The 12,500-nt window shown below is 38.9% G+C and overlaps 1 protein-coding gene across 7 annotated transcripts in view; it reads right to left on the minus strand.

The window, feature by feature from the left end:
- ELAVL2 (ELAV like RNA binding protein 2) overlaps positions 1-12,500 on the minus strand; it is a 174,794-nt gene that overhangs the window by 86,471 nt on the left and 75,823 nt on the right. For 5 of the 7 annotated variants that reach the window (XM_063455191.1, XM_063455190.1, XM_063455188.1 and 2 more), the window contains one exon: positions 9,059-9,296. In XM_063455191.1, coding sequence (XP_063311261.1) covers positions 9,059-9,281 — 223 coding nt within the window. In that variant the 5' untranslated portion in view covers positions 9,282-9,296. The remainder of the gene's footprint in view (positions 1-9,058; positions 9,297-12,500) is intronic. The other 2 variants (XM_063455189.1, XM_063455187.1) reach the window with 1 other exon arrangement.

The raw sequence follows: 12,500 nt of genomic DNA on the forward strand, positions 1-12,500 counted from the left end.
AGGGACACTATAGTCACCAAAACAACGTTCGCTTAATGAAGCAATTTTGGTGTATAGATCATGCTCCTGCAGTCTTGCTGCTCAGTTCTTTGCCATTTAAGAGTTCAATCGCTTTGTGCAAGTCAGATGCACAGAGGTGTGCCAAGGGCTGCATAAACTGCCTTCCTTTATTGCAAATTCTGTTTAATTTGAAATTTCTTATATCCTGCTCCGTTAATAGCTTGCTAGACCCTGCAGGTGTCTCCCTTATATAATTAAAGTTAAATTTACAGAGCAGGAGATTTTAAAGAAAGTTACATCTGATTAAAAATAAAACCATTTTATTTTCAAGCAGACTGAGTTACAGCCAGGAAAGGTGTGGCTGGGACTGAATGGGCATTAACAAAAGTGATGCAACTCCTAAATTAGGGATCGACTGTATTTTTTAGAGCTGATACGGATACCGATAATCTGAACTTTCAGGCAGATATTCTGTGCATTTACCATTTAAAAAAAAAAAAAATTCTACACAAATCTACTGTTAACTGAACATGTTTATTTTATTTATTTTGCAAAAACATTTTATTAAGGTAAATGCACAAAATACACGTTAGCTAGAATTCTATGTTTTCAAGAATATGTGTGTGTGTGTAGTGGATGCAGTGAGTATTTGATTAGTGAATGCAGTGTGTGCAGTGTGTATAGTGAATTCAGAGTGTGTGTGTGTGTGTTTGTTTAGTGTGTATAGAATGAATGTAGTGAATGTGTGTTTGTGCAGTGTGTATATAATGAATGCAGTGTGTGTTTGTGTAGGTATGAAGTGTGTACGTGTGCTATTTATTTTGTGCTTTTATCTGTTATATTGCAACAGATAAAAGCACAAAATAAATAGCACTCCAACATGATAGATAGCACAACGCATTTCAACCACAAGGTTTTCCTTAAGGGACATACCGGTAGCCTCTCCATCTGCTGATCTAATATACTGTCCAACAGGAAATTGACGTTTTCGGCTATTTATTGTGTGCTGTTATCTGTTGCAATATTTGCACTATTTTTTTTTTTTATGCAATACATTTATTTACATTCACCTTTATACCTGGTCCTGATTAATGGAGGAGTAAACAAGGAGATTGGAAGGAGCAATGAAGCGCTTCTATGCTTGCATAGCCAGAGGCTACTATAAGACTCTGGAGAGTGCGTTACTTATGGTTTCTTATCTGTTTTTACAGTATTATGCAATAAGTGTTTTTTCACTCTTTATTTCCAGATACACTTTTAAAATCTACTTAAAAATAGTGGGTGCAATTAGAAACCACACATAAAAGTGGAGTATAATATAAAATATACTTAGTCACTTCTGTCCATTATTTATCTTGTCATATGCAATTTTAGGCATATTCATTCTAAAACGCTTTTAAGTCCACACGTATATTTACTATTCATTCTTATCGTGGAGCATTCACAAATGCACAGCATTGTGGTATTAGGGAGTCACAAGATATGCTAAGCTTCATCTAAACAGCCTTGTATAGGATAATACAAATCTACAAATATTGCCTTACGGTCAAAACAAAAAGTGAAATATGTCAGGCAAAGCTAGAAAAGCTTTATAAATGGGGAATGCATGGTATAAACCCTGCAACAATGCTACACATAGCAAATTAACAGATGGATTGCATAGTGACAGATGGGATCTTATCAATATTGTAATAAACAATGCAGTCGTTCTTATGTCTAAATGAATGTGCATGCCAGGTATATCTGTGAGCTGAAGAACAGGATATACATCAGAAGACTTAATATATTCACTCATTTAAATTCTCACATGCCACTGTAAAATATTCAGATCCCAATTTCAGGGACTTAAGATAAAGTCAAATTCACAATTATTTTTACTTCTTACTCGAAGCAATAGCTTCAAATGAAGGTCTGCAGAGTCAGGTAACATGGGACATTAAGCACTGCTATCCACATTATTGCATTAAAACCAATTTAAAGCAACACTATAGGGTCAGGAACACATATGCATTCTTGACCCTGTAGCGTTAAAAACCACCATCTAGCTCCCCTGCTGCCTCCCCTCCTAAGTATCGCAAAATCTTACATTTACTCCCATCTGCTGCTGCTGGCTCTGCCCCTGATCTGCTTGCTTGGCTGACATCATCAAAAGTATTGATCAAAGCCAATCTCATAGGAAAGCATTGGATTGGAAGCAGATCAGGAGCAACAAGCCAAACAGCCCTGGCCAATCAGCATCTCCTTGTGGAGATGCATTGAATCAATGCATCTCTATGAGGAAAGTTCACTGTCTCCATAAAGGGGTTGTAGACACTGAATTGGAGGTATTCCTAGGCTGTATTCCTAGTAAACACTGCATATTCTCTGAAAAGACAGTGTTTACTGTAAAAAGCCTGAAGGTAAGGTTTACACTCGCCAGAACAAATACAATATGTTGTAGTGGTTCTGGTGACTATGGTGTCTCTATAATCGGTCTACAAGATATTGCTCTCTCCTGGCGCCCCTGCTACCTCTCCCAGTGCTCTTTCAATGTTTCTGTCTCTGCTTCTTCTCCCCAACTCCTCTCTCAAGGATCAGCCCTTGGTCCCCTACTGTTCTCCATCTATACTGCCTCCCTTGGTAAACTCATTAGCTCCTTTGGCTTCCAAGATCATTTCTATGCAGATGACATGCAAATCTGTGATTTTTTATTTTTTCAATGTTTTGCTTGATTTTTTAAATAAATATATCTATATTTTCTGTATAAGTGTTAAGTCACAGTTTATACAATAGTTATTTTGTGACATATTCATTCTTGAGCGCACATACTTCTGTATACTTTTTTGAGCTACCACTCAATTTTAGACGCTTGTGCATGTATGTAGCCGCCAGTCCTAATATTTCTTTATTCAATACACCTGATATCTATCTTTTCTATTATGCAAATCTACCTGTCATCTCCTGATCTCTTCCCCGTCCCGCTTGACAAATGTCTGACTGCCTTTCTGCTATTACTAACTGTATGGGTGCCCACTTAATTAAACTCAACTTGAACAAAATGGAAATTCTGGTCTTTCCTCCCTCGAGTGTTGCTACTCCTGTGCGTCTCCCTCCAAGTCAACTGTTCTACCATCAGCTCCACCACGCAGACTCGCTGCCTAGGTGTTCTTTCACTCTGACCTCTCCTTCACGCCTCATGTTCAGTCGATCACCGAATCCTGTCGCTTCCAACTCAAAAACATTGCTGGCATCCGCCCCTACTTAATGCAAGATGCGACTAAGGTGCTGGTCCATTCCACTGTTCTTTCTCGCCTTGACTACTGTAATCCGCTTCTCAGTGATCTTACATGCTCCCAACTTGCGCTGTTACAGTCCATAATGAATGAAGCGGCGAGGCTCATCTTCCTGTCCACCCGCACCTCCCACGCCTCACCCTTCTGATAATCCCTGCATTGGCTTCCTGTAAGATATAGGGCTCAATTTTAAATTATGATTTTTGCTTTCAAATCTCTACATAAATGCTGCTCCCACCTATTTATCCTCCCTAATACACAGTATGTCCCTTCTAAGCTATTTCGCTCTGCTGAAGACTTACATCTATCTCCTGTCCGTAAAGAGTGGTAAAGAGGCACTATGCAAATTGTTAAAATCGAGCCAAAATTCCCTCCAGACGGGGATAATCTGACTGGAGGGAATTCTTGGGACCACTCTAGGGCAGGACATTCTGGACTTTCGTACCCTGAGGGTGGGGGGTTTGCACCAGAAACCCTGCTCGGCATCTTCTGATCTTGCAAACCCTTTCAGTCTCTGCGTCTACAGAGAGGTGGAAGGGTCACCTAGCCATCTTGATATCTTATGGTTTGGGCTCAACATGGACTCATCAAATCGTCGCTTCAAAACACCAAGGGAGTACTCCAGACCGCATTGTCTATCCACGACCACTAAATGGTCCGATCATGTCCTCACGGTCTTAGGTCCACTGCTGCTGAAGTCCAGTAAGCAGAGACAGACAGTCTCCAAATGGAGACCAAGTGAATTCCTCCTCTCCCAGACATCAATTGTAGCTGAGGCAAAGGAGACCCTCAAGTCATATTTGAAATAGAATACCCCTAACCAGGCATCACCAATTTCTATCTGGGAAGACGAGATTGGAGCAAAGCAGCTCATAGAGACTAGACTAGCCTCCATACTCACAGAACCAGAGGCTCAGAACAAGCCTTTGAAGCACTAGAAACTGTCTGGAGGGAAAGCTGGGGCAAAGAGCGGTCTACACTAAATGCCAATTCTAACCACCACTTTGCACAGAATAAGGCCTTCTTTCAGACTACAAAGGGAAACAAAGTGATAAAATTGAATCAACGCTGTCATCTCCCATCTGACACTCTTTTAAAGTACATGTATGGCAAACTGGAGTTGCAGACATCTACAGAGGGCTGAATACGGGTTCCCACTGACATAGGGAAGTGACTTTCCACCAGACACCACCTTGCTCTGGTCATTCAGGGGATGACAAATCAAGCCTAAGAGGCCAATGCTGATTTTACAGAGTCAGACTGTCTTAGCGATCTACCCATGCATTCATTTTAGTTAGATGATATAGGGGCCAATTAACCCTATCAGATCCTGGATTTTGCCCATTTAGTCCACTTTATCAACTAGTAATACAGTAATCTAATGTTAAATGACAGGACTTTACTAGAAAGTAGTGAGGAAAATGTGATACATAATACAGATTAAGAAACAGCACAATCTAATACCGGTGTATATATTCATTGGGGGTGGGTTTAATTTCTTAAAAATTCCAAGATTTAAGTATCAGCAGCACATATTTTCAGTTATACCCGTGCACAATGAATTTTGTTTAACATTTAAAAGATTTTATAGAATTTTTTCAATAGCCATACTGGAATATTTCAACATTCATTCACTGACCCCTCTGTAAGTATTAAATGTCTGCTGCTACGGTTGAAACACCAGCTTACAGGAATAACAGACAGAATAATTTAAAATGTATTTTAAATTAAATTATGATTTTTACAACTTCGCAGTTACAAATACTATATAAAATAAGTTTTATATTGAAAATGTTCACAGGTAATATGCACTATGTTATCTAAGTTTATAATTTTTCAAAGTTGATATTTAATAGGGCATGAAGGAAATCATTGTTATTTTTAATTGTGGAAAAACAGCACATACTCTTTCTAACTTCAAGTGCAGTGACAAATAATATACATTGTTTCACTGAAACAGAGTCCAAAATGCAATTGATCATCTCGAAATCTTTTCTGAGAATAACAAACTAAAGATACTTACATATCTGTCTCCAGTAATCTCAGACACCTGCCATAACACACAATATGAGACTTAAGGAAAACACGTAGACATCTATGCAAAAATAAACCTGCTTTATTTTTACATTTCAAGTAGACCGGTGCAGCAACCTGATGAGGGTTTAAGTCCACTTACAGAGTTAACATTTCAGGACTATTTTGTGATCTTGACATTTCATCAAAATCTACAGGATTACTCATGTGAGAATCCAAGGTCAATTTAAAGTGAACTTCAAATTTAAGGTCAAACTGGAAAAAGTCTCTGATGTGCTTTCTATTCAGCTGCTATGAAAATTCAAAGTAACATAGAAACATAGAATGTGACGGCAGATAAGAACCATTCGGCCCATCTAGTCTGCCCAGTTTTCTAAATACTTTCATTAGTCCCTGGCCTTATCTTATAGTTAGGATAGCCTTATGCCTATCCCACGCATGCTTAAACTCCTTTACTGTGTTAACCTCTACCACTTCAGCTGGAAGGCTATTCCATGCATCCACTACCCTCTCAGTAAAGTAATACTTCCTGATATTATTTTTAAACCTTTGTCCCTCTAATTTAAGACTATGTCCTCTTGTTGTGGTAGTTTTTCTTCTTTTAAATATAGTCTCATCCTTTACTGTGTTGATTCCCTTTATGTATTTAAATGTTTCTATCATATCCCCCCTGTCTCGTCTTTCCTCCATGCTATACATGTTAAGATCCTTTAACCTTTCCTGGTAAGTTTTATCCTGCAATCCATGAACCAGTTTAGTAGCCCTTCTTTGAACTCTCTCTAAGGTATCAATATCCTTCTGAAGATAGGGTCTCCAGTACTGTGTACAGTACTCCAAGTGAGGTCTCACCAGTGTTCTGTACAATGGCATGAGCACTTCCCTCTTTCTACTGCTTATACCTCTCCCTATACAACCAAGCATTCTGCTAGCATTTCCTGCTGCTCTATTGCATTGTCTGCCTACCTTTAAGTCATCAGAAATAATCACCCCTAAATCCCTTTCCTCAGATGTTGAGGTTAGGACTCTATCAAATATTCTGTACTCTGCCCTTGGGTTTTTACGTCCAAGATGCATTATCTTGCACTTATCCACATTAAATGTCAGTTGCCACAACTCTGACCATTTTTCTAGTTTACCAAAATCATTTTCCATTTGGCTTATCCCTCCTGGAACATCAACCCTGTTACATATCTTAGTATCATCGGCAAAAAGACACACCTTACCATCAAGACCTTCTGCAATATCACTAATAAAAATATTAAAGAGAATGGGTCCAAGTACAGATCCCTGAGGTACCCCACTGGTAACAAGCCCAAGCTTCGAATATACTCCATTGACTACAACCCTCTGTTGCCTGTCACTCAGCCACTGCCTTACCCATACAACAATATTGGAATCCAAGCTCAAAGATTGTAGTTTGTTGATAAGCCTTCTATGTGCAACAGTGTCAAAAGCCTTACTGAAATCGAGGTAAGCAATGTCTACTGCACCACCCTGATCTATAATTTTAGTTACCCAATCAAAAAATCAATAAGATCAGTTTGGCATGATCTCCCTGAAGTAAACCCATGTTGTCTCTGATCTTGAAATCCATGTGTTTTTAGATGTTCAACAATCCTATCCTTTAACATGGTTTCCATCACTTTCCCCACTACTGAAGTTAGGCTTACTGGCCTATAGTTGCCCGACTCCTCCCTAATACCTTTCTTGTGAATGGGCACAACATTCGCTAACTTCCAATCTTCTGGGACTACTCCTGTTATCAATGATTGGTTAAATAAATCTGTTAATGGTTTTGCTAGTACACCACTAAGCTCTTTTAATAGCTTTGGGTGTATTCCATCAGGTCCCATTGACTTATTTGTCTTTACTTTTGACAGTTGAAATAGAACCTCTTCCTCTGTAAACTCACGTGTAATAAATGACTCATTTATCCTTTTTCTTAACTGAGGTCCCTTTCCTTCATTTTCATCTGTAAATACCGAACAAAAATATTCATTGAGGCAGTCAGCTAGACCTTTATCCTCATCTACATACCTTCCTTCTTTTGTTTTTAATCTAACTAATCCTTGTTTTACTTTTCTTTTCTCATTTATGTATCTAAAAAAGGTTTTGTCCCCCTTTTTTACTGACTGTGCTATTTTCTCTTCTGTGTGTGATTTGGAAGCTCTTATAACTTGCTTAGCCTCTTTCTGCCTAATCTTATAGGTCATTCTGTCTTCCTCACTCTGGGTTTTTTTATAATTACTAAATGCTAACTTTTTGTTTTTTACTATTTTGGCTACATCTGTGGAGTACCACAGTGGTTTCTTGAATTTTTTGCTTTTACTGACAAGCCTAATGCAATTTTCTGTTGCCTTCAGTAGTGCAACTTTTAAATAATCCCATTTCTTTTGGACTCCATTTAAATTGCTCCAGTCTGATAATGACTCCTTTACACATATTCTAATTTTGGAAAAGTCTGTTTTTCTAAAGTCTAAAACTTTTGTTTTTGTGTGGTGTGACTCAGTCACTGTTCTTATATTAAACCACACTGACTGATGATCACTGGATCCTAAACTTTCACCTACAGTAATATCTGATACCAAATCTCCATTTGTTAACACTAAATCTAGTATGGCCTCTTTACGAGTTGGCTCCTCAACGACTTGTTTTAGAGACAATCCCAGTAGGGAGTTTAGAATATGTGTGCTCCTGGCACAAGTAGCTATTTTTGTTTTCCAATTTACATCAGGAAGATTAAAGTCACCCATGATGATAACTTCCCCCTTCATTGTCATTTTAGCTATTTCTTCAACTAGTAGATTATCTAACTCTTCAATTTGTCCTGGGGGCCTATAAATCACACCTACACGAGTTACTGTGTGATTACCAAATTCTAACGTAACCCAAACTGACTCTATGTTCGCCTCACTAACCTTTATTAGGCTAGATTTTATGCTATTCTTTACATACAGGGCCACCCCTCCTCCTTTCTTGCCTTCCCTGTCTTTTCTATATAAAGAGTACCCTGGTATTGCTATGTCCCAGTCATTTTTCTCATTATACCATGTCTCAGTAACAGCGACTAAATCTACACTATCAGTTGCCGTAGTAAATTTTAAATTTAGGCCAATTTAGTAAATAGCCCTGCTATTGGTGGGGGTGGAAGTGCCCTGTCCCACAGAATGCAAACCATGTTCTATTTGCTGAAGCCATCACCCAACGAATTCCATACAAAGACAAACAGAAAAGGTATAATTAATACTAAAAGTAGAAGTTAACATTTTAAAGAACCATAATGAAGAGACTGGGCCAACGGTGTCAAACTGTTCAAAAACTGTTTGAGCACCCAGTGTGGGATGGCACCAGAGGACCATAACCCCTAACACGCTGTATTGGTTATGGTGCTTGGAAAGTCTTCCTCTAAATTGGCATTATGAACACCAGTACCACTACAGTTTATTATGTTATTATAAAAGGAGTCTTTGGATGTTGTCTCCCAGATTGTAATACCATTTATGCATTAGTGGCAGAGTTGTTTTCCCCCCACTGATTGGAAATTACCAACAAATCAGTAGAATACATCAGAAGAATGCAAATGGTCAAGGGCTTTACAGAGATTCCCACAAAAATCTAGAACTAGTTCCCCATTACGGAACCACCAGGTTTTTTTTTTTGTTTTTTTTAGTCTACCTTCATAACCCCAGGGATTCTAATTGTGTAGCACAGTTAACATGCATTAAAATAAAATGACTTTTGAAGCTGCATACCTGTAATTTTGTCCCTCACTAGCTTACAGGACTCTATCTCACCAATGCTCCCAAACAAACTCTTCAGTTCTTCTTGTGTCATATTCTGGGGAAGATAGTTGACTATTAAGTTGGTCTTGCTGTCCTCTGTGTTGCCAGAGTCAACAGGTGATGAGCAGTTTATGTTGTTTGGACAATTGGCTGTGCTATTGCAAGTGGGCCCATTTGACAGCTGTGTTTCCATGGCAGCAATTACCTGCTAAAAAAAAAAAAAAGGAAAAAAAAAAAAAAAGGAAAGTGGGGGATAGAATAGTTGTCACTTGTACTTGAAATTTCAACAATCTTTTGTTACAAAGTTCACATTTTCTCGGTTTAACAGTTTGGTCCACTAAGCCCTCTTTTTTTTTTTTTTTTAAAGCCACAGAGTTAACCTTTATGAAAATGCAAATCAAAAATATTGCTCACATCTATGGCACTCTGAGGATTGCAATCATTAATAGGCTATTAGATATATCTACATAGGGGATGGGACCACAGGAGACATAGGTAAATGTTAAAAAAAATTGTTTTGAAAATTATATTTTACTAGTGTTAAGGCACCAAGACACTTCTGGCCCCACTACCACTATACAAAAAACAAGGGTGGAACAGCGCTACAAAAACTGATCACAAGGGGGCTGCACACCGAAATAGGAAGGTAACCCTCAAAACCTTCAAGGATAAATCGAACAAACAGAACAAAGGATACAAGTAGCGCCAAAATAAATACAATATTGTGGTAAGTAATCAAAAAGGGTACCAAGTTAAAGATAAAAATGTCCTTTTGAGGTTTTAAAAGTCTTCAAATGCTGAATAAGATGTCTCCGGAGTGGTATGACACATCAATGGCATATGCAAAAGAGAGAATAGGAGACCAATTGTGCAGTATTGAAAGTCTATGGACTATAGACAATGTAGAACTAAAATTGCCAACTCCCGTTTTTCAGCGCTATAACCAGAAATCGGTATTTCAACTCCACTTGTAGGATATCCCTAAAACGGTAGTTGTAGTTTACATGCTATTAAAGAAAAAGAAGGCCCATAGTGCTCTCCAGATTTGCAAATAAGTAGTAGTAAAATGAAATATACTTACAATTTTGAGAGCAGACAAACCGCTCTATGGTAACAGCGTGGGTGGAACAATCCCCACCTAGGATACTTTTGATGATGGACCTGATGTGTATGGAAAATAAGTTGCGCCAGGTACAAATAAAATAAACTAAATAAAAGTATAAAAGACTGCCCTAAAGCAAATGGGTAGTCTAAAATCTTACTTTTATTTAAACAAATAATAAAATCACGTGTTTCGCCCTATTAGGATTCAAGCCTTTTTCTTTAATTGCATGTAAACTACAACTACTGTTTGAGGGATATCCTACAAGTGGGGAGTTGAAATACCACTGTAAGCGGTTTTACCGAGAGCTGGATATAGCTCTGAAAAACAGCAATTTTCAATTCTATATTGTCTATAGTCCATAGACTTCAATACTGCACAATTGGTATCCTATTCTCTCTTTTGCATATGCCATTGATGTGTGATACCACTCCGGAGACATCTTATTCAACATTTGAAGACTTCAATCCCTTTAAAACATTTTTATCTTACTTGGTACCTTCTATAGTATGCTGTAGGTGGTTGTGCTGCTTAGTGTGCCCCTTTAAGAAGAGAAAGGGTAATTTCCCAGGACTTTTACCATGTTTATCATATCTGATAAAACTTTCAAAAATTGCACTTTCTGCAACATATGAAGTGTCAAGACAAAATAATAAACGCAACACTTGATTTTGCCCACCATTTTTCATGAGCTGAATTCTAAGACTTTCGATTTACACAAAAGGCCAATTTTTCTCAAATTTTGTTCACAAATCTTTCTAGTGTTAGTGAGCATTTCTCCTTTGCCGAGATAATCCATCCGCCTCACAGGTGTGGCATATTAAGATGCTGATTAGACAGCATGATTATTGCACAGGTGTGTCTTAGGCTGACCACAATAAAAGGTGCAGTTTTACTGTATTGGGTGGTTTGTCCCAGTCACACATTTGCCTCACACAGAGCAACACATCTCCTTCGCATATAATTGATCAGGTTGTTGATTGTGGCCTGTGGAATGTTGGTCCACTCCTCTTCAATGGCTGTGCGAAGTTGCTGGATATTGGCAGGACCAGGAACACGCTGTTGTATGCGCGATCCAGAGCATCTCAAACATGCTCAATGGGTGACATGTCCGGTGAGTATGCTGGCCATGCAAGAACTGCGATGTTTCAACTTCCAGGAATTGTGTTCAGATCCTTGCAACATAAGGCTGTGCATTATCATGCTGCAACATGAGGTGATGGTCGTGGAAGAATGGCACAACAATGGGCCTCAGGATCTTGTCACAGTATCTCTGCATTAAAAATGCCATCAATAAAATGCACCTGTGTTCATTATCCATAACATACGCCTGCCCATACCATAATCCCACCGTCACCATGGGCCATTCGATCCACAATGTTGACAAAGGCAAACCACCTTCCATCTGGCCTGTACAGTGAAAACCAGGATTCATCCGTGAAGAGAACACCTCTTTAATGTTCCAGACGCCTTGGAATGTGAGCGTTTGCCCACTCAAGTCAATTATGGCAACTGCAGGCAGGTCGAGACCCTGATGAGGCAGACAAGCATGCAGATGAGCTTCCCTGAGACGGTTTCTGACAGTTTGTGCAGAAATTCTTTGGTTATGCAAACAGATTGTTGCAGCAGGTGTCCAAGGGGCTGGTCTCGACGATCTTGGAGGTGAAGATGCTGATGTGGAGGCCCTGGGCTCGTGTGGTTACACGTGGTCTGCGGTTGTGAGGCAGATTGTATGTACTGCAAAATTCTCTGAAACGCCTTTGGAGACTGCTTATGATAGAGACATTAACATTTAATTCACAGGCAACAGCTCTGGTGGACATTCCTGAAGTCAGCATGCCAATTACACGCTCCCTCAAACCTTGTGACATCTGTGGCATTGTGCTGTGTGATAAAGCTGCATATTTAAGAGTGGCCTTTTATTGTGGCAAGCCTAAGGCACACCTTTGCTATAATCATGCTGTCTAATCCGCATCTTGATAGGCCACACCTGTGAGGTGGATAGATTAGCTCGGCAAAGGAGAAGTGCTTACTAACACAGTTTTAGACAGATTTGTGAATATTTGAGAGGAATAGGCCTTTTGTGTACATAGAAAAAGGACTTAGATCTTTGAGTTCAGCTCATGAAAAATGAAGGCAAAAACAAAAGTGTTACGTTTAATATATATTAATATACAGTTGCAAGAAAAAGTATGAACCCTTTGGAATGATATGGATTTCTGCACAAATTAGTCATAAAATGTGATCTGATCATCTTCTAAGTCACAACAATAGACAATCACAGTCGGCTTAAACCAATAACACACAACG

This window comes from Pelobates fuscus, chromosome 5, assembly GCF_036172605.1.
Source record: "Pelobates fuscus isolate aPelFus1 chromosome 5, aPelFus1.pri, whole genome shotgun sequence".
Taxonomy (NCBI): domain Eukaryota; kingdom Metazoa; phylum Chordata; class Amphibia; order Anura; family Pelobatidae; genus Pelobates; species Pelobates fuscus.